Genomic DNA, 22845 nt, shown 5'->3' with positions numbered 1-22845 from the left:
TGCAAGTGGGGTTTCTTTGAAGCCACCGGCCCGTGAGGCGGGGATAATCCCATTTTAAGATATTGTTGTGCAAGTTAATTTCTTTATTACTTTATTATACAAAAGCTAAAAGCTGCACATCCTTAACGCGTGTGTCTTACTGTCAAAATAAAGGCAACAGTTGGCCTGTCCGGCGCAAAGCCTTCAAATAAATCAATGTGCTGACAATATGGAATTAACATTTCAATGGAGCTAAAAAAAATATTTGAGTATGTTTTACACCTGTATAAACAAGGCAAATGATATTTAAGTTAATATTGGCCCAAGATATATTCTGACAATGGCTCAACACTGCCATTTATTTCTAAGCTACAGGAGCAGGCAGATTCTTCTCAAAGGTTAAACATTTTGATCGCTTCAATGTTCACGATTAGCGTGGACGACGCTCGATGCGTAAAGCCGAGCAGAACACACGCACGGAGATAACATTTACCAACATCACACAGCCAAATGCATTATTAAGACCCAATCACCCATTTCCTTAATGATGCCTTTTAAAGGTTGACATGAAGGATGGTGCAGTGGAGCGTAAAGCCACCCAATGTCAGGTTTTCCACCTTGTTGTTTTCATAGTATTTCATTTTCAAAGAGTTTGCTGTTTGTTGTTGTTGTTGTTGTTGTTATAAAACGAAGAAGTTCAATTAAAAGCAGTTATAGACTACAGGGGGTAAGATGGACACATTTATGCACTTTTTGCATGTATGGTTATATTACTCAGGCGGTATTTCCTTGTGAAGCCCCCCCACACTGTTTATTTTTATACATCTTTTTATTTGGCTCAAAGCCACCGTTAAAAACGTGACGGATCTGATCCAAAATATTGCTTTATATTTACACACACTCTGTATAAATAACAAACGCATTCATGGTGGTGTATCTCCAACTTCGTGAGACAGGAAAGGCGACTGGGGGCGATCTCTGCGGACTTGTCACTTCAAACTTCTGGACCAATCGCAACGCTGCTCTGCGCAAACTCGGAACGCTATTGGAGAGCGGAGCCAATCAGCAGGAGAGAAGAGTTGGAAGTCCGTCCTCCCGATTTCAACAGATTGAAATGTAAGCCTGTCTCCAGCGCCGTCAGGAAACAGACGCAGAGTTTTGTCCCTCTTGTTCCTTGTCGCACAAGAAGATTTTCTGGGACGCGGTTTTGGACAGTGGACACGCTGGACGCGGGGCAGGATCCACGCAGGAGGCACAAACCGGACACCGTGTTCTTCGTTTGCGGCTTTAACACGATGGGTGAGTTCAGTGTTGGATCGTTGTTTTTTTTTTCCTTGTCAGGGATGCAGGGGACGGCTCAATGTTCCACGGCAAAGTGGGTAAACACAGAGACATGGTACCTATGATGCTTTGACGGGTCCGTTTAGCTGTTAGTCCAGTGGCTAGAAACCAGCAGACTGAATTATTGCATGTGTCAGTTACGCACAAGCTTTGGCATTGGCCACTGGGCATCGGTGTGAAGTTTGTCCCGTGCAACTTTCAGTCAGCTGTTAGCAGTTAGATCGTGATTAAATTTTGTTTCTGAGTTAACATTTTTTGGGGGGTAAATTCGCTTTAAGCTGTAAAAGATTTTCCATTAAAAATAGGACTCAAACACATCAAAGCATTCTGGTTACACAATGCTCTTAAACATTACAGAAATTTAGGAAGAGTAGATGAAACCACACATGAACATTTACTGTGTTTGCTGTATCTGACTGTAAACAGTTACGTTCATAATAAGAAATATTAAACCGGGTTATTAGAAATCTGCGGTGGGCCTTGGTTTGGTTACCGCTGTTTCATTGTTCTGCTCTCTTGTGTGCTTGTTTTTGACACCAGAGCCAGCCTTCGGTGAGGTGAACCAGCTCGGCGGCGTTTTCGTGAACGGCAGGCCGCTTCCAAACGCCATCCGGCTCCGGATAGTTGAGCTGGCCCAGCTCGGGATTCGACCATGTGATATTAGCCGGCAGCTGCGCGTCTCCCATGGCTGTGTCAGTAAGATCCTGGCCCGCTACAACGAGACCGGGTCCATCCTCCCGGGGGCCATCGGAGGCAGCAAACCGCGGGTTACCACACCCACTGTGGTTAAGCACATACGGACATACAAGCAGAGAGACCCGGGAATTTTTGCCTGGGAAATCCGGGACAGGCTACTCGCCGACGGTGTTTGCGATAAGTTCAACCTCCCCTCCGTCAGCTCCATCAGTCGAATCCTCCGCAACAAGATCGGGAATCTGTCACAGCAGAGCCAATATGAGTCGGGCAAGCAGGCGCCTCATCCACCGCCACAACCAACGTTACCATACAACCACTTATACTCATACCCGGCGTCCAAAGTGCCCACTCCCCCTGGCATGCCCACCCTTCCCGGACACATGGCCATGCACAGGATATGGCCTTCCTCGCACTCTGTAACAGATATTCTGGGGATACGGTCTATTACAGAGCAACAAAGTAAGCATGGGTGCATGGAGGGCGGTTCCTTTTTTTTTTATTGTACTACATTTATCCAACTTTTGATGGTGTTAGGCACGCAAAAGGGCGAATATGTGTGTTGTGGAGGGAGGGTGCATTTATTTTGCTTTTTAGACACTGTAATTTTTTTATAGGAACCCAAAAGTAACTAGTTGGGACATTATGAACTCCGAGGTCTCTGTGGAGAGAGCTTAAAGGCCATTTGACCTGCCTGCTGATATTGATTTGAAAGGAAGGCAGGTTAGTTGAGAAACAGATGGTCGGGTCCGGCAGTAATAATTGAGAGGCGGATGTGGAATATTAGGACAGTGGAGGGAGAGGCGGTGAGATGAAGTGCATCAGAATGAGGTGGTTGCTGAGGGTTTGCTTTGACTGGGAGCCAGACATTTTGTGCAGGGCTGCGTGTTTAGTTATTTTAACCGTGACTCCAAAAGACTCCGCTCACAATAAGTCACATTTTACGCTGCAAGTGTTATGTTTATTGTGCGTCACATGCAGGTAGGCCCAGATAGCTTTGGCTTGCTCTTAACAAGACCACAACTGTTTTGGAAACAGTGTAACAGGATCCGGCATAAATCAGTGTTAATGGTCGGCTCGATGTTGTGAAAGGGATTTTCTGAGAGCTTGTTTTCCAGTGGCAGGAGGGGAAATGCTGTCACTCCACTGCTGGAGCCCCGCTGTCAAGGCCGAACCATGCAGCAACACGCCCCGGCTCCTCTTTACTTCCAACTCTCTGCTTCACCTAACAGCTATCTAACATGGCACATGTGAGGAAGATATCAACGGCGACTCGCAGGAGGAGAAATGTGTTTTAACAGGCTGACTTTAAAAACAGTGCATACATTTCTAAATTATTAGCAGATGTGTGTGTGTGTGCGCGCAGGTTGTAAATGCTGGGTTAAGTTCTTTAAGTAGCCTACATTTAGAGAGCTCATTAACATAATTATTATTCCACCAGGCAGATCTTTGACAAAACACATTTTGGAATTAATGAAAAAATGGCAGGTAATAGTTGAGACATTATGTGCAAAGCTAGTGTTATAAACGGTCTGTGATTTTGCTTAGTTGACGCGCACACATAGGCTCCGCCTGAACCTAATCACATGCGTGAAAAATACATTTCAGACATGAACAAAACGCCATTTCTAAAATGGTCTTTAAACATTTATAACATTGGTGGACTCGTTTCCCTAATCGTAACGCACTAACGAGGTCAACGGTGGAAGTAAATCTAATTTGCCGCCGACGTGAAGATGTTTTGGCGCGTTAAGATGTCTCTGATCCACCAGGGACTCGTTACTTATCTCCATTTTCAACTGGGCCTCAGTCTGATACTCTAGAGCAAGAAAACCACTTAAGTCTCATTCAAGCTGAATACAGATCATTTCACTTTTCCCTTAAAATTCAGCGCTTAGTCAAAATCCTTCACTGAAAAACGTGAGTTCGGGGTATGAAAGTGACTAAAATAAGAAAAATCTCTCAGATGTCCATTTTAAGAATTGTAGACAAAGAAATAATGGAATGATCAGACTGTGTAAATGACTGGAAACTGATACTGAAGGGAAACATTTTAAATAAACTGCGCACACAAATGTCCACTGACATCTGAGCTATTTGTGCGTAAACTGACACATGGCGCTGCTTCAGTGTAAAATTGTTACCGGGTTTATTATGTCTCTCACAACCTGGCTATCCCGGGCCTGGTGTTTGCATGAGAAGCAGCGACCTATGCGGGTCTCCCCCCCCCCCACCAACTTAAAAACTCTCCTCTGACTTCCCTCTCTTCTCTTTCTCTCTTTCCCAGTTAGTGACACTCCATCCTTTCCCAGCGCCAAACTAGAAGAATGGAGCGCTATAAACAGGACTAATTTCCCACCAGCAAGCTCTCCACTAGTCAATGGCGTGGATAAACCGCATTTAGAACCCGAAGCTAAATACACACAGGTAAAATAATATGGACACATCTCATTTTTTGTAAACCTAAATGCAGAAAAAGTAAACACACCCTGCTCAGACTTCTGGCAATCTGGCCTGTCATTGAGTTTTTAAAAGTAATATTTTAATTATTATCTGGCCTATAATAATTTCCAATTTGACAGCGCACTCACTAGCTATAGGTGGCAATGGGCGCATTTAAAGCAAATAAATATTTCTTACAAGGTTCACTTCCTATTGCATGGTAATTGCTTTTATCAATGAAAACAAAGTAGGAAATTTCATAATTAGTGGATTTTCTTTATAAGTTTGTTAGTTTTTTTTTTTAAATACCCAAAAGTAGCGTGTTTCACACACTAAAAAATATTATTATTAGCGAATTATGCTACAGCACTGTATTTTATTGGGATGGTTTCAGTCCATTAAAAAATTGTGCCAAAAAAATTTAATGTTAAGATGACAATGAAAAATGCAAATGTTGTCTTATCCAGGTTTATAAATATATATTAACCTATGAGCTGTCGTGCAGGCCTAAACTTTAGGGATATTAATTTATTCTGCATCGAGTTTAATACAACCATCAACGCAAAACCACTACATTATATTGACAATATTTGAACGCGCATACATTACATTTAAATTACTCTCTGAAATTATTTACATTAACTTGTGTCTCTATTAATCCAAAACTAATTTTGTTAGACAATGTTAAACGTCTTTTCACATGTTGTTTTGTTAGGCAGGTGACAAATGAAGTGTGATGGCAGCAAGAGTTTGTTTTCTCTTATTTTCTCTTACAGGGCGGGTTTGTGTGCTAACAGACAAACGACAATTTCGTGTCGCATAATAATTTTTTACCACCTTATCAAGGGGGAGTTTTCGAGCTAATAACTACACGGCGAACGGGGCCAATACTGTGATTTTTGCAGCACTAAGTGGACACACCAAGTGACTGGTTCGCCATCCAGTTGTACAAAAACAGAAGTGGGCCGTTAAATGCAGAAAAACAACAACTCTATAAATTATAGTTTATTGCAAGAAAAACAAGGAATGGTGAAGCAAATACTGTTCCACCAAAGCAATGGAGGATTAATGGTGCTTTGCCGCTCTCAGTCTATACTGGCAGCTCCTAAGATCTAATGTTAAATTATACTACAGTTTGTGAAACTAACAAAGACGCAGTTAAAAAGAAAAAAAAAGGCCTGCTGCCGATTTGCTTCCAGATTTCATTCTCACACTTCAAAGTAACTAATTTGACTGTCAAGTTCATTCAAACTGGACGCTGAAAACCTCGAAGTAATTTTATTTCTGTCAAGTAAATGTAGGCCTGACTACACACACTGGTTTCTCTGTAAGTCCAAAGGCTGTGGTTTCTAACTTGAGGCCTATAGGCTCTGTTCAGAAGGGCAGAGTGGGCACATGCACCCATGGGACTCTCAGGGTTTTCTCTGGCAAAGGAAGAGGAGCATCATTAAAATAGATTTAAGTTCAGGAGCGCAGTGCGTCTTTCCACAGAACTCGTTCAGTGGAAAGATCCAGTAAATTCCACTGTAACAACAGACAGTCGCACACAAACTTTGATCAAATATTTGTTGTCGGCAGATAAATGTCTTTTAATATGCAAATATTTTAATGATTTATTTGAAATCTAAACAGTGGTGTCAGAGCGTGGCAAGGTGAATCCGCGTGAGCTGTAATTATTTGCCTGAATGCCGACTGCGCTTTTATTATTCATTATTCATTATATTGGTGTACTTGTGTGTAACAACAGTAGGTCTAATAAAAGGCACAAAGACATCAACAAAAATATTAACAACCTAATCTAATAGTCTATAAAACGTAACATTTAAAATAACGTTTGTTGGGAATCTTGACAGCTTCCATCTTTTTTTTTTTTAAATAAAGTTTTAAATATTAGGCTAAATAAATTACATTTACACAGATACAGTGTATAATATTGAAGATAGTCTGTACACCTATATCTACTTAATGGGTGGACAAAATAACAGACACCTACATAAGCGATGCAATCTGATAAGTGAACTTTTTCATAAATACACTTTTTGTCAAACAGGTGTCAATTCAAGTCTGTCGTCATTTCTGAAGCTGTAGTTGTGTTCTTGTAGCTGTAGATAACATTACACCGAAAAATGCTCCTATAATTTTGTGTGTGCATACAGCATGTGTGTATGCACAGTGGTTGCATGGTAACAGAAGAAAAGGTTAAATACACACAATATTATTTTAGAACACACCTAAAAGCGTGTGTATCTCCTATGGAATCAGCTGTGCTATCAACGAGCCAAATCGAGACACACAAATACCGACCGATACCCACATTGCACACGCAAATGCACACAAACCAGTTTCTACAACCACCTCAAATGTTACTTCAGAGTATAGTTTTTATTTAATTATAATCTATTTAAAGAAATAGTCTGAACGTCTGCAGTCGAGCAAGACGAGAGTAAGTCAGAGGAAGAGAAAAGTCCCAGTTGTAGAAATAATTCCCAGTAGTCACAGACCACCCAGGAACAGAAATTTGGCCTCCTTGCTGAAATGCTTTGGTGAATTCCTCAAGTTAGGTCCTGTCGCTGTGCCAGAGAAGCAAAGCCCATTCATGCTTCGATCCCTATGCTCGCCTCATTCTCTATCATATTTCCCCCACCTCCTGCCCTTTCACTCTCAATCTCTCATGACATCTGTTTTGTGGCGCCCTAAACCACCCTGTCTCCCATCGTCTGGCGTGGCACATCAATGCCGTCCACGTTTGGGTAGAAAACAAGTTTCATGTACAGCTGGGCAATCATGCATGTATGGTTTTTATACATGTCTAATAGGTTCCAGGGGCATGAGAGCGCATACTTGATCATTCAAACTTTCATCAAAATTGGGAAAATAGGTTTTTTATGTGGTGGATGTGAAGTTTGAATTTAAGTCTCTGCTGTTTATAATTCTAACATCATTTTTCCTTTCACTTTCTTTTAAAGCTTGCCTCAGCTTTTTCCATTACAACTCAGCTGCTTGTACCTAGGTTGGGGGTCATGAAAAACAGCTAAGAGCTGTAGTTAATCCCTTGTTACATGACTACAATCAAGAACATTTGTGTAGCCAATTATTTCCCCTTTAAAATGCTGAGGAAAACAAAATAGCTAACAAAGGCAGGATCCAAACCCCCCCCCCCCCCCCTTCTAAACTATCAATGACCTTTCATGACCTTTAATATAAATCTGCGCATTTTCTCTTACGCTCCTGTCTCTCTCTTTTTTTGTTACCAGACGCCGAATGGTTTGCCCACAGTGAACAGCTATGTCACAGCACCCAGCATCCCTCCCTACCACCCTCCCACCCAAGTGTCACCCTACATGGGGTACAGCGCCACCACGTCGGCCTATGTGACCGGACCCACGTGGCAGCCGGGCAGTGGCAGTGCTCTATCTCCCCACAGCTGTGACATCGCCACCCCTCTGGCCTTCAAGAGCATGACGGCCAGCCGCGACGCCGTCCACCCGATCACCGCTTCGGTGCTGTGACGTCAACTCCACTGAGTGATGAGAGAAAGCTTAGGGAAGGAAGATGGAGGTGGGGAGGGACAGAGAGAAATGGCAAGGACAGGAGACGACAGGTCTGTCCCTTGTGGCTTCCGTTTCATTTCCGGTGCCTCCTTTCTGTGATGGACTTGGCCCCAGGACCCACAATTGTGCTGCTCCGTCAGCTACACACAGTCAGTCCAAAGACAAGGAGTAAAACAGTGTGTTAATTTTTACTACAAACTTGTTGTCTGAAAGAACTTGCAGGACAGGTGTACTGAAGGACTGATGAATGACTGCTACTCCATACGTCAACACAATTCCTCTCAGATTCTTTGCTGCACACTTCTGCAAATATCTTTGGGCAAAACTGGGTAATGTATAACTTCATGAATAAGCAATCAGAGAAGAGGGGGAAAAACTTTGCATTAGTGTTTCAGGGTGCTTATTATTAACTGCTTGTTTTTTATGTTTGTATGCATTTTGTTACGTTTTGATAAAAGTAACTGTCTTATGGTGCATTGTTTTTCCACTTCTCTAAAAATGTAGCCCTTGCAAGAGTTCCAGGGAGAAGTTTATTTATTTAGAATAAAGGTACGTTGAATGAAGTGCAATTAGCCTCACAGACAGCATGGGAATCTCCAAGCACATTTAGACAAAATTGGCATTGGTCTTATGTTGGAGTCTAGAGAATTAACTGACAAATGTTGCACAGTGAAATTGAATGTATCTTATTAAATTCTTTGGCTGTACTGGTCTTCGTGGAGTTGTCCAGTTGCTTGGGGGGGAAAATCCTCATCACTCGTATCACAGTTGAAAACATTTATCTTTCCTCTCTCTTCCTGGCTGTGTGCACCGCTGCTAAATCCAGGGTATTGTAGCCTACTGGCCTGTTTTACATGAGCAGGAAACTGCTTTTCATAAAAAAGTGCATGCTCAAACAAGGCCTGCATTTTCTTTTACCACATGTCACAGCTCACTAGGAAAGTTCATTAGAATCGGTTTGAGCACATACAATCTTCACCAACAGATGAAGCAATGGTCATAATTTAAAAAAAATAGTCACAAAAGTAAAAAATTTAATTGTTGTTGATAATTAGTACTACAAAATAATAATGTGAAATATCCGCTCAAATATATATATAAGGGTGGAGTAATAAAATATGAGGTGCAGCTTCATTAGCAAAATTCCAAAACATATTTAATACACTCGTTTATTTTGAACCTACAGAAAAAGATGGGTACAGTTAATATTTCATAAGGACATAATATGCAAATTTAATAATGTCAATAATAAGAAGAATCTTTAGTCATGTATTATTATTTTGATTAACTTTTTTGTGACAAGATTTGTGTTTAGTTGCGTAAAAGACACAGTCAATTAAAACAGTGGTATTGCAGTAGATTGTGACATCTGTATACAGAGGACTTACGGGGTGAGATACAGTCCACGAACATCCACAGAGCAACACATTGGGTCATTGGCCGGCAGTCTCCAACGTCATCAGACATTTGACCCACACACGAACCCTCAGCAGCCACAAAAAGACCAAACAGGCCTTGTCGGGGCCAACTCGACTGTTCATTACAAAAGAGTAGCACACAAGCCCGCTGACAAATGACACGTTTGCAAAATGATGCAAAAATACTCTGAAAGTTTAGAGGGGGACAAAGTGTGGGGTAATAAATTATAAGTGAGTGTGGCAAGCTCCGTCTAGCCATGCAGTGGAAACCGGAGATTTAAACAAAGTGCGCTCCAGCATGGATACAGCGTTGCAGATCACCTTGATAAAAATTGCTCAACTGCTCTTTTACATAGCAATAGCTGCTGATCCTGAGGGTTTGGGAAGTGTTTGCTTTACTTCTAGTCCCATGTTTCCACCCCTCCTGTACAGCATAAACAGTCCATCCATGTGACAGTGTCAACAGTCCTCCCCACGCAGGAGCTGATTTGACTTGGAAAGCACTCTTCCCTGCATCCAGTGGTCACGGACCGTTGCTCAGGGATCATAGTGTTTCTTTGACCATACATGAACCACATCACAGAGACGTGATGATCACACACTCGCTGTACCATCCAGCCCTTACCCCCTTTACCATATACCATCCATCACCTACAGCAAATGATAGCTTGCTCTGAGTGGCATGAAAAAGTGATTACATGCTGTTTTTTTTAACCTCAGTCCACACACAACAAGGCCAAACAACTTTTCCCTTAACCAAGCTACAAGAAGTCGGCACACTCTTTTTACCGTTGCTTGATGAAGTTAAAATGTGGTCGTATTTAATGATAGCAGTATTTAAAAAATAAGAACAGTGTGTGTTTTAGACAGCTTCTCAAAAGCCCAATAATGCATTCTCTTGTAGTCTGGTTGGTCAGCTTTATAGAATAAAAGGTCTAAAAGGCGTAGTTTTAAAAATAGGGGCAGACACCTGTTTATAATTAATGATGTTGAGTCTGACTTTAGTGTCATATGGTTATCTTTACTTCTCCACATGCAATCAGAAACAAGACAGCCTTTTGCAGAGTAACACAGAGCAGAGTATGTAGCTAACACTGGACTTCGTGCTCCATGAACATTTTTAAAAGGCTGACAACAACCAGAATGTTTTCTTAATTCCTTAAAACAGCAACAGCAAGCAGACAGGTGAGTAAAACCTCTTAAAAAGACAAAAAACACAGTGGTCGGAAAATCCCAATATGTCTGCGTTCATGCCTTTGGCACGTATGCATGTGGCTCCCATGTTCAATCACACTGACTTTATGAATCACTGCTTTTTATTACGCAGTGTAAACCTTGGAAATTTTAATATATCTTTAGCATTAACCACATACATATATGCACTGGGAAATGCAGATACAGCCATGCAGGCTTGTCAGTGAAGCCACTAGATTGAGATGTTACAGGTGAAAATCAGGAACGTACATGGAAGCTGTGTAAAGAAAATGACGAGGAGGGGGTTTTGATAGATTTATGATCAGCACAGTGTGCAGGGAATGCAGGTGAGGGGTGGGTCTGTTGCCTAGCTACATGGGGCACATGTTACAAGCTGTCAAGTCTGAAACAAACACGCAGTCAGCACTGAATTACAGACAGGGCACGTTGGGCGCTTACAATTCCATCAGTCTCCAAGCCACAGTTGTTAGTCTATCACCACAGGCCTCTGGGCAAAAAAAAAAAAAAAAAAAAAAAACAGGAGCTGCTCCATTTTGGCGGAGAACAACTACCACATTAATAATGACTGTCAAATGCCAACGTGGCTCAGTATAAGCTACAACCAGATGAGGTTAGGATGAGGCTCTTAAAAGAGCAGCCACTAGCCCAAAATGCTATGCAACAGGTGTGTGCTTGTGTGTGTGTGTGTCTTTGCATGTGTGTGTGTGTGTGTGTGGGTGCAAATTTGTGTAAGAGATAGAGTGAGCTGCACAGAATCTGTGAGGTAACCTTCCCAGTACTGCAGCCACATTTGAATTTCTTGAGCTTGTTGTTTTAGCTCGCACTGAAGCTATTCTCAGGCACCAACTCCCCGCCACAGAGAGGGGAAAGACTGACACTTGGTTGGCTAGTACAACTTCTAAGGCTGACAGGTTCTCAAATAACAAAGTGCTCTTATAAGGGAAAGACGAGGAGGAGGGTGGAGAAGCGGTAAACTGAAGGAAGGTGATACGCTTATCTCAGTGCCAAGCTGACACTCTTACTGAGAACACAAACATGCATCAACACAAGCGTACGGTAACATGACACACAAGTGCTTCAACCCCCAACACACACACACACAGACAGACAGACATACAGACACACACACACAGTGAGAAATCCAGTGCTGAGCTTCATTTAATTGAGTTTTATTTGTTACCAGCATATACAAGTAGCTTTTCAGAAGTGCTTATGCTTTAATTTGAGATTTAAAAAGTCAAATTATCTCAATTTTCATTTTTTACAAGTCGAAATTGAAGAGGACACTTCATTCAAAAACATCCTCAACAATATCAGTTTAAAAAAAATTTCCAACACAAGACTAACTATGATACATTTTTGCAACTGTTTGGTTTGAGATACAGTAAAGCTCAGTACTATTGGTGTGATCACAGTTTTCATTCAGGTATGTGTGATGTATATGAAGACGTATACGTATGTGCACAGATGCACAGTGTGCATATAGCCATGTGTACTTCACTCCATAAATGTAAAGGCTGAAGTTACTAATCCTAAACAGGAAGACTGCACTGAATTGTAATCAATGACCTTATATGATCCAGTTGAGTCCAGCAGAGTTCTGGTCTGCTTGGTTTAAAACTTAAGACTCCTCTGAACTCAGTAGTGTTCAAGTTTTGTCAAATTACATAGACTAATAATAATAGACTGTATAGCCATATAAAGATGATACACTGTATATATGATATTCTATAGCAAACCTGGTTTCAAAAATCAAGTATTTCATACTAAAATTAAGTCTTCTTGATTATATGAGCATGACAAGCCTGTATTTATGCTCTGCTATGAGTTAACCTCTCAAAAACACAGCCTGCTTCATTAGTACTGCGAGTGACAGTACTGACAACACAAGCAAACAGCTGCTCAAGTGTCATCAAAGTTTCATTCAAATATTGCTCAACTCTGACTGGTATGGAGTATATACTGTATGTCTGCATATATGTGTGTATATTTTTACAACAAAATACTACAGTATCATGTCAGATAAGAAACTTGTGTGTTCATCCGAAGATTGAATTGTGTCAACTGGACTTTGTAACTAAACATTTCTAAGTAAGAAAAAGAAGTCCGGTTGACATGTTTCAATCTTCGGTTAACCAAACCTGGATGACTGAGAATCTTTACAGACATATTGTATGTTCATGTAGAACCACACTGCACAAGAATATGGTTTTCATGGCTTTTAAACCCTACTGATGCTTTTTGAATTCCAGAGGGACTGTTTTGGATGAAGTTATGTTTTCGAGTTAGAAAACTTTCTAAAATAATCAGAAATGGCAATTAAGTAGCAGAGAGGTATTTAAAATAAACCAGTTTGGTCAGATGTCACCAGAATCAGGTAAAAATTTTAGCACCGAGGCAGAATCTATAAGGCACGCTCACAGGTTTCCTTTCTTTTTTGTTACCAGTTCTTCTGTAGCCATCCAGACACATATTCATAGACCAGCAGCATCACTGCTCCACCTGTGACAGAACATGAGAGTGTCACAGTGAATAGAAACCCCTTTTTTACATTGAAGTGAATAAGTAGCACAATGCACCCAACATACAGAAACTGAGATTGACCCCTACAGAAACACACAGGAATAGATTAGGAATTGAATGCTTGTTGTGTCTGTCCACAAACCAGCGTGTATGGCTCACAACATTTATTCCCAGCAATATACAGATATCGGAAAAAAAACAATGTAAACATGAATTTGGCCTAAGTTCTTGAGTACATAATATGAAGTTTTAAATTTGAAGTGTGAAGTAGTGCTCGTCTTTATGCAAAGTTAAATAGAACACTATTTTGAAGTTGAACTAATATTTTTTATGGGTATATACAGTATACAGGCCTAACAAAGCAAATTAAACTTTTTTCTGTAATTTCTGTAACATATTATCTGTTATAACAATACTACTACCCTCATTATCACTATAAGTATTTTCATTTTGTTACCTGGTCCAAGCCTCATTATCTTGGGCACCAATCCCTTGTATAGAGCAAAATACCTATAAAACAAACAAACAAACAAGTCATTAATTTTGAACAAATAAAAAATACTGCATGTGTAAAGATTGCAGTATAGGATATGTTATTTGAGGTACTTTTACTTGTACCTGAGTATTTCTATGTTCTGCTACACAGTATATCAACCCAAGTACAATCCAAAGGCAAACAATTAGACCTTTATTTCCACTATATTTATTTAACAACTTCCTCCTCCCTGATTTTTGCTTCCTCCTTATTCATCTGGGGGAAACTCTAGTACACAGCATTACATAAAGTATTTAAATTAGCTCCACTTTTGCCCACTGCAACATTAAAGTGATGCACACATTATTGCATCAGTTTAACTTAATAATATACATAAAAAAATCCATTCTGCATAGTAAATGCTTTACCTTTGGTACTTCAGGAGTACTATGATACATATACATATGTACTTCTACTTGAGCAAATTTAAAAGCAAGCAAGTACTCTTAATAGAATATTTTTTACGTTGTTAACCTCTACTTTTACTTAAAATATCTGCATACCTGTTCTACACGTTCTTATAGTGCAAGTGTGTGTTGTGTTATTGCATGTGAATTTGTGCACGAGCTGGAGTGATTGAGTTCTTGCCTGTCTGTCTCTCCGTCTGTGTGTCTGACTGCTGGCCTGTCTGTCTTTCAACTCAGTCAGGTACATAGTTGAAATCTAACAGCCAGTGCTGGTGAGTACCTGCACCTTAATGCATTCAAGGTGATCAGTGGCTGCCTGCCTTCGCCTCGTGCTCCATGTCCCGCTCCCTGCCCCCGCCACTGATGGCGTTAATAAGGCTCGACCCACTTCCTCCCTGGCCTTCTGTCTGATTAGATTGACCTGTGGAGTGCCGCGCGGCTCGTTAGGGTCTGCTTAACGACGTCTCCCATAGGGACCACTAATTAGCTGGGACTGTGTTGTGTTAGAGTAGGGGACTGGATGTGGCGGAGGGGGCACCCTCCACGCACCCCTGGAACGACAACGTTTCAGTGCCATTACCCCAGCAGCCCCAAAGGCTCCTGTGTCCACTAACTACAAACATCTCGCTGGCCCTCGTCTAGTGGAGCTGCATGGGGGAAAAGTGAAAAGCCTGGGGCAATTGCTAACATAACATACATCTTTCCTTGAAGCTTCCATTTAGACTTGTCACTCTCTGAGGTTTGAAAATATGTTAACATTTACTGTACAACTGACAGAGTGCAGAAATGTGTGATCACACACGTAGGGGAATACAGCCCAGTATCCAACATCAGTATTTGGTTTCCATTCATCAGATCACAGCTTTGCATCAAGCTATTCATGTGCTTCCCTGCAGTTAGTGTAGGAAACTCACACCGCACAATCAAGCACCGCTAACTTGTAGCTGCAGCTGGTACATTTGTCTTTTCTGACAGCTAGCTTGGCAGCCCGACTATTATTTGCTAACAAAACAGACAAAGTGACTCATTAATTCTGGATGAACCGGTAACAGTGTTTCAATTTTTGTTCTGGGGATCCCCTACTTATCCCCACTTGTTCATACCCCTCCTCCCGGTACACCAGGGCCATCGTCTGAAAGCAGGTGCAGTACTTGATCTCTCCTGGCACTGGCTGGGGGCCCTGGATGCGGCTTTTAGCTACATCGAAGGGAATGTTCACGCAGGAGGAAATGGTCCCAGACAGCAGACCAATAGTAAACTTCCTCAGGAACTCAAGTGTAGGGTCCTGGTAAAAAAAAAATAAAGATTAAGGTACTGTATTAGGTAGCTGTGTATTCATCAAACCAGATGTAACTTAAAACCTTTCTAGAGGGTCATCAGGTGTTTGATTGGGTAGGACAAACTATTAAAAAAAAAATGATATCATGGAGATGACAAACTAGATAGTGGGACATTACATGTATATATACATGTGAGGGGAAACTAAGGGCACACAAAAGGGGGCTTGTCCATATGATTGCAAAGCTGGCATGAAAGCCCTGATCATTTTATGGTAGCGGGGGGCAGATTAGTGCTTCCTGACTGCAGTGCTGCGTTTTGATTGGCTGAGCAGTAGCACATGTTCATTGGGGAGCCAAGACGGAGGATTTATAAACAGGGTTCATGCAGGCAGACTGGGGAGGCATATGGGGACAATTTGGGTAATTGGGCTGTGACTCGGCACAGGGGTATTACTGTACCAAAGAAGCACAGACTCAGAGAGCTCTGACAGCTAATTGGCCAGGATATTTTTACAAATGACAGCAGCCTCTCTGGCCCAGGCCTTTCTCAAGCGGCTGGACACCCCGAGAGCCGAGGTAAATCAACAGCTAATCCCACTTCTACTTTTTTTCCCCCCCAAGTGGGATGTGAAGGAAGGGGTAACATACCCTTGGCCTAAGTACACCCATCAACCCACTTCCTAACTGCCTTAAGCAAACATCTTCTAACACGTTCACTTGTGAATGATGACAGTGTGCTATCTTTCTCCACTGTACTATTCAAATGGTGATAGGAGAGAAACCTGAGCTCAGGAGACCAAATTTGACTACAGACATGTTTGAGTTGCAAGCTCATACTGCTGACAAAAGAGCTTTGGAGAAGTGCCACTATCGGCGAGTCTGTAAGCTGTCAGAGGCCACAATATTTATCCATTGCTGCCTCAACAATGGCTATCGTTAGCCTCTCACAAACAGGATCATTCCACACACATACCGATGGATCAATCCCAAAAGCAATGACCGCAATTTAAAAAGAGAGCTATTGGAGTTATCCAGCTCATAATTATAATGCATAGAGGATGACCACTTAGTTCTTTGTACATCATGCGTCACTGGAAAAATGTTTAAAATATAGTAGAGCCTGAACTCCAACTGTAACCTACTCTTGAAAATTGTACTGTTGTCTGCTTCCAATTAGTTCATTGGAGTTAATCTAATGCTCCAGTTTGTACATGTGGAACTGGCGTATGGTAACATTTCCATTAAACAAAATTAACTTTTGTTTGGGCCATCAGGCCCTGCCGGATGTGTAATCTGAGACTTTGAGGATGTTATGAAGAGCAAACAGATGAGGCATTAGCGAGGCTGATCTTACAAGCTCCTCTCTGATTTTTTGCTTCCTCCTTGTCATGCCAGTCGGACTAAGTAATTACACTGTCAAACACTTGCTATTCCCCACTGGCGAGGTGAGGATGCATGTATTGTACAACCTGAGGTTAGCAGTAATCCAGTGTAGTCAAAATTACAAACCCCAAAGTTAAAGCTAAAGTGGTGTGTCTGACGATTTGTGGGCAAAAACCAAACAAACACCAAAACAGGACTATGATCATAGATTTTGACTGGCACATTACCGGGTTGGTAGGAATAGCATCCTTGACATTAAAGTAGAAGCCAAAGTAGATCATATTGAAAATGCCATGGCGCCCCAGTGTTGATGTTAATCCTTTATTCAGACCCTTCAGTCCAAAGCCGTCTGCCTTAATGATCTGTCTGGCTTGAGCAAATGACGAGGGTTGCTGTAGAGAGAGAGAATTCATAACATAGCCGTGTCAAAGGCAGATACAGAACCACCAAGCCTCTAGAGAAATGTGCACATTATCAACATTTTACATGTAAAAAAAGATGTGTATTTCTATCGACCTCTATGAAGGAGTCTCTGTTGGCCTGGAGACTGACTTTCACCACTTCAAATGGATTGACAACAACAGCCTCAGTCAAGCCTGAGCCAAGTCCTGCAACAGACAGTGCCTGAAGGAGAGGTGGACATGATTTAGGATGGAAAAGGTGAAGATAATGTTTGCATTGAGATGGAGAAGAACAGATCCTGAGGTAGATAGTCTGTACCTGTCCCCCAGACTGTCCAGGCTAAAAAGCTAATGCTGATTTGTAGTTTCATTTACAGAAACCCGTTCCCCAACTCTCTTTGTCTTGACTGAAATGAACATTTGTTTCTGTCACGGCCGTCATTGTTGGTGTTTGACAAATGTTTCAAGACACACAAGACACCTGTGTTTGTTATCATTTAGCAAAATGTGAGACGACAGATAGGAGGGAGAAGAAGGTGAACAAAAGGAGGAACCAGGAATGTGGGCCAAGTAGCCTGCTGTTTAACCATTATTAAAAAAGGCTGAAAATTGTTTTTAAGGAAGTCAAATAATACATTAATATATTTTTTAGGAAGAACTGCAGAACTTAAATTCTATTTGTGACATCTCATGCAGCAAAAAGGTAATCAGCAATGCATGTTGGAAGACTACATGTATTTTCATGGTGTTGTATGTCTGCATGAAAGCGTGTGCATACGTGCTCAGAGAGAAGCGTAATGGGAACATGTCAAGAATGTATCTATAGCTCATTACTCTTCCTGCCTCTTTATCCTGCTGTCAGAGCCCCGGGACCCATCCTCTCAGACATGCCTCATGATGTTTACACAGCCAGTCAGCCAAATTTTAATTCTTTATTTGTATTATTACTGTGTGGGTCCCCCTTAATCAGAATGAAGGCATTCAGCTGTGCCACACTGAACTGTAGAGAGAGAGAGTGCTATTCAGTACCAATCTGTAATTCAATCTCACTAATGATCTTATGTGATTAAAGTACTTGGGGATGGAGGCATTTGAAAAAAAAAAGGGAAGACGATAGAAACAGGCGTGGGGGGGGGGGGGGGGGGGGCAAGATGAATGGCACAGGTAGACATTTCTCCACCAATGGCTGTAAAAACAAGCAGAGGATAAAAGCTGTGTTGGGATAGCCCCAACAGCGAGTAACAGGTAAGCAATCCATCACACCTGACACTTGGCTGCCAACTGAATAGGTGTTGTGTGGTGACGTTGCCCCGGCTCAAAAATCTGTCCGACATGTACAGTATAAGAGAAACCTGATTAAGGATGAAACCAGTCATGTGTTCATTGCTTGTGGTCGTAACCAGTCACTAGAATTAACACCCGCCAAGCAAATATACAATAGGGTCTGTTTATTAGGACTGTGTTATTAGGAAATTAGTTTGGTTTTACTCCAGGACACTCGACTTCAAATGAAGTAGGACCTATGAGGCTTAAGTCACTGATACCGGCATCAAAAGTGTTCGGGATGGACACACCCCCAATAGTATGAATCACATCTTTGCATATTTTTACGGACATCATTACAGGTAAAGAAAACAAGCCTTAGATGAAGTATCAAAAAACGGTCTAATGGTTACTTTCTAATTGTTTCATCTGATCCAGATGTAAAAACCTTAAATTAAATGCAGGCAATATTAAATGAAAAAATATGAAAAAAACCTTGTTGAATTGGTCCCATATAAACACAATTTTAGAAAGAGTAGGAGGAGGAAGTTGTGTCAGGTCTGCTGCGGTTTCTTGAGGGCAACTACAGGTGAGTGATCTGGCTATGGGTTCATCAGAAATTTTTGCTGGCTGTCTTTTAGTCTGAACAGTTCCACTTCATAGCAGAAGGGACAAAGCATGTTGTCCTGATCTTCTACCTCTGGCTTCATATTTTTTAGTTTTTCCTTCTTTCTAAGTACAATACAATGCAATGCTGCCTTTCTCATCTTTGGTCAACTGTCATTTTCAACAATTCCTATACTAATACTAAAACAATGACTTGCCTCTACTTACAGGTAATGTCTGTCAGTTTGGAACCTATATTATATTATTTGTTTGTGTTATAGACTTCTGTTGTTCAAAAACTTTACAAACGCACAAGCCAGATATACTGCTCCACTGGATGACATGTTTCTCTCTTTTTTGCTTTGAAGAATGGATGAGACATTATTAGAAAATGTTTAGGTTTGTCTTTAAAAAGAACAAGCTGCCTCTAGGACTACACTCCTCTAGACAGAGAGCTCAGATGTTGTTCCTGGAATCTGCTGGAGGTGCCAGTGTTCCAATCCTTATGGAGACCCTGTGTGTCTTAAACTTCCACATCTTTATCAACTCTTCTTTTAGGCCTTGAGCTTCACGTGTTCTTTCTTCCCGACCTTGTAATAACTTGGGATTTCTACACTTATTACCACAGCGCTCTTCTTCTGTTTGTCCACGACTACTATGCTTGTGCTGTATCAGGAAGTCCCATAGGATCGTAGCTTGGTCATTTTTACCCTTCTTTGGTGGTGTGTCCCATTTTGACTTTGGGACTTCCAGCCTGTCCTCAACACAGATGTTTCTCCACACTATGCCAGCCACTTGCCAGATGGCTGTTATGTGCTGGATTTTTTAGGGCCATCTTTGCACAACCTGCACCCAGAGTCCTGGCTTGTATCACAGATCCTGGCCTCTATTGATCTTGTACTTAGAACCTGTTCCTTAGCTGATGCCTCTTAGTCTTTCAGTCCAGCTTTGTCCAGCCAAGGGTAGGGATTTTCAACATCACGCACTTCTATCTGCAGTTGTAAATGTACATACAGGGGTTTGTCCTTCGATGAGGGTTCCCGCTCTTCCTTCTCTTGCTCATCTGATTCCTGCTGCCTGAGGTATTCACTAAACACATGGCTCTTTGTTGTTTCATACTGGATAGTGGCTCTGATGCTCACTAATCCTCGGCATCCAAACGCACACACACACGCTTACTTTCCCACTGGGAGCCAACAAAATCAAAACAAAAAGTTATTTTGTAATAAAACTAAGAAAACACAGTGATCTATTTTAATTCCACACTTCATACATCTAGTCATGCCATTTTTTTTTTTTTTTTTTTTTACTGTCTGCATAATATTTTAAAAAGATTCAGGGACTCTGAGTGCGTCACGTTACTGTAATGAATATAGCCAGATTGGGTCAGGAGTACTTTGGAAAACCATTGTCTTCGATCACAGTCACTGCTGCATCTAGAAATGCAACCTGAAACTCTGTTATGCAAGGAGGAAACCATGCATCAATTTTGTGCAGAAATTCCACTGAGTTCTCTGGGTCCAAGCTCATGTCAGATGCACCAAAAGACAATTGAAACACGTTTTCTGGTCAGTCGAGTCCACGTTTCAGGTTCTTTTCAGCAAAACAGATGTGGCGTTCTCCATGCAAAGACTAAAAAGACCATCCAGGCTATTATCAGTGAAAGGTGTGTAAAGCCAGAATTTCTTATGGTATGTGGTGCATCAGTGCCCTTGACATTGGTGACTTGGTGGAAGGAGCTGTAGAAGGATGCAGTTGGGTCTGGGTTCCTTCCGACCAATAAGCCAATCACCAACAAGGAGACATGGTACCACAACACAGAGTTTCAAAGAATGAGTTGCACTCAATAGCCCTGCACGAGACTCTTGCATTGGCTAAGGATACATAATTGTGGTGTACATGCGATTTTGCACCAAGAATCCATCTTAAATTTGCTTATATTCACAAAATAAAAATAGGTTGGCCAGTCAAACCACTGAAAATCTGTTCTGTGTACTTCTATCAGATAATTGTTAACCCAAACGAGTGATTTTAGTTTATTTCTGGAAATGTAGCGGTGGACTGCACACCTCACAACACCGTCATGTCAAGAGTTTGTTGTTTGAGTCATTCCATTACTATAGACAGATAGACATTTCAATGCGCTGTGTGCTAGTTATTAATGATTAGGACTATTAGCCATGGAATTTCTAAGACTTTAAATCTATGGAATGCCTATGTTAGTTATCACAATGTTTTCATATGTGGTTAAGTAACGTTTTGTTTTTTTCTTGGACTCATCCGTTTTGTATTTTTCACAACAGTAAACTTTCATAAAACCATCTGACTAGACAAAGACTTGTGACAGTGATAAATTCACCTGATGTCCTCTTGCATTGCCTGTATTTGTACATTAAACACCAGCAACGACTGTACGTTGACAGGAGAGTTTACATTTACATTAACTATTTTTGCTGGTAAACTCATTCTTGGCATTTGTCTTTGTTTTACCAGCCTTTGGATTTGGCAGGTGAGCTGAAATGTTGATTTTTGACACTGGGTGTAACGTTCTTCCAGGTAATGTGTACATGTGTTTATGTTTCAGAGGAGAGTGTGTTCAGGTGTCTCTGCGTTTAGTACTCACCACACCAGGAGACAAAGGGGTCAAATTCAGCAACTTCTTGTATTGCTCAAAGGTAAAAAACTGTGGAGGAAAGGTGGGTATAAATGAGCTTTCACAAGGTCATTCATAAACTGACATCTCAGTACACATACACATCCACACATACACATACACATACACTACTAAAAGCAGGTACATTTACAGCACTTTGGAGGGAAGAGGAACTTTGGTGAGCATTGTAGCCACTCAAACACAAACATAAAAATTAAGCTGCTCTTTTAGAACTTTTTAATACCGCAGTCCCAGTGGAAAGAGAAAAGTCATCCACATCCACTGATTTGTTTATCTGAGCAAAGGGCTAAGTACCAACAGAGGCGTTTTAACCGGAGCTTTAATTTGCTTTAATTCTTTACTCCAGACATTTCTCACCATCAGCCAGCTTTCTTCCCTGTGTGAGCGATTACCCCATCATCTCAGTATGAGTGCTTATTTCTAAAGTTCACACATCCTTGTCTCTAGCCTCTCATTATGGAGCCATGCCAGGCAATAGGCCCCTTTGTGCCCCCTACACTTCCCCCTCACTGTATTACATGTTAATGTTCAGCAAGAGATGCTAAGTCTCCCTATAAACAAATATAAAAGATCAGGCTCAGGAGAAGTTTTGCTGTAAATGGTTGTAAGTCAATATTTGGTAGACCAGTGGAGCAAATAGGAGTGGCTGAGGAAGCAGACATGATGGATGGAATGATGTGTTTAATCAAAATGTGTGTACCACGTAAGATCAACTGCGGTTGGAGTGTTTTCATATGGCAAGAGTGCAGTCCAGTGAAACCAGAGCCTTAGCGTTGCTTCACAGTTCAAGAAGCTTTGCAGCTTTCTATGAACAAACATGTCCATCTTTTGTCTCACCTTGACTGCTCTCTTTGGCGTCTCTGCCAAAATCGGAGGCAGGATTCCCTTATAGAAACCAAATATGCTGTGGAAAAAGAAAATAACATTAAATAGATGGCAACTGGATATTTTAAATACAATGGGATGTAGGCAAGAGCTGAAAAGTGTTCGTTTTCTATCAATCCACTAAGAAGCAAGATGGTAAACATACCTAGTTCTAACTATTCAGTTGAGAAGAGTTCCTTCCTTTAATGGGGACAATCATCTCACTATCTTTGAGTTTTGGATTGTTGAAGAGTTAAAATGTAGAATTAC

The 22845-nt window shown here is 41.3% G+C and overlaps 2 protein-coding genes across 6 annotated transcripts in view; one reads left to right on the top strand and one right to left on the bottom strand.

Annotated features, from left to right (window-relative positions):
• Positions 1–910: 910 nt before the first annotated feature.
• pax9 (paired box 9) lies at positions 911–8718 on the top strand. The gene is made up of 4 exons (XM_067478957.1): positions 911–1278; positions 1861–2475; positions 4301–4440; positions 7710–8718. The coding sequence occupies exons 1-4, from the start codon at positions 1275–1277 to the stop codon at positions 7962–7964; spliced, it is 1014 nt and encodes a 337-aa protein (XP_067335058.1). The 5' UTR covers positions 911–1274; the 3' UTR covers positions 7965–8718.
• A 3074-nt stretch (positions 8719–11792) lies between these two features.
• Positions 11793–22845, bottom strand: part of slc25a21 (solute carrier family 25 member 21) — an 83591-nt gene continuing 72538 nt past the window's right edge. For 4 of the 5 annotated variants that reach the window (XM_067478956.1, XM_067478952.1, XM_067478955.1 and 1 more), the window contains 7 exons: positions 22549–22615; positions 21661–21720; positions 17284–17391; positions 16995–17159; positions 15208–15389; positions 13620–13672; positions 11793–13141 (listed from right to left, as the gene is read on the bottom strand). In XM_067478956.1, coding sequence (XP_067335057.1) covers positions 13080–13141; positions 13620–13672; positions 15208–15389; positions 16995–17159; positions 17284–17391; positions 21661–21720; positions 22549–22615 — 697 coding nt within the window. In that variant the 3' untranslated portion in view covers positions 11793–13079. Of the gene's footprint in view, positions 13142–13619; positions 13673–15197; positions 15390–16994; positions 17160–17283; positions 17392–21660; positions 21721–22548; positions 22616–22845 lie in introns of all 5 variants that reach the window. The other variant, XM_067478954.1, reaches the window with a different exon arrangement.

Source organism: Channa argus, chromosome 16 (genome assembly GCF_033026475.1).
Source record: "Channa argus isolate prfri chromosome 16, Channa argus male v1.0, whole genome shotgun sequence".
In the NCBI taxonomy this organism is placed as follows: Eukaryota; Metazoa; Chordata; class Actinopteri; order Anabantiformes; family Channidae; genus Channa; species Channa argus.
Note: the sequence above shows the minus strand (reverse complement) of the source record. Positions and strands in the feature narration are given on the sequence as shown.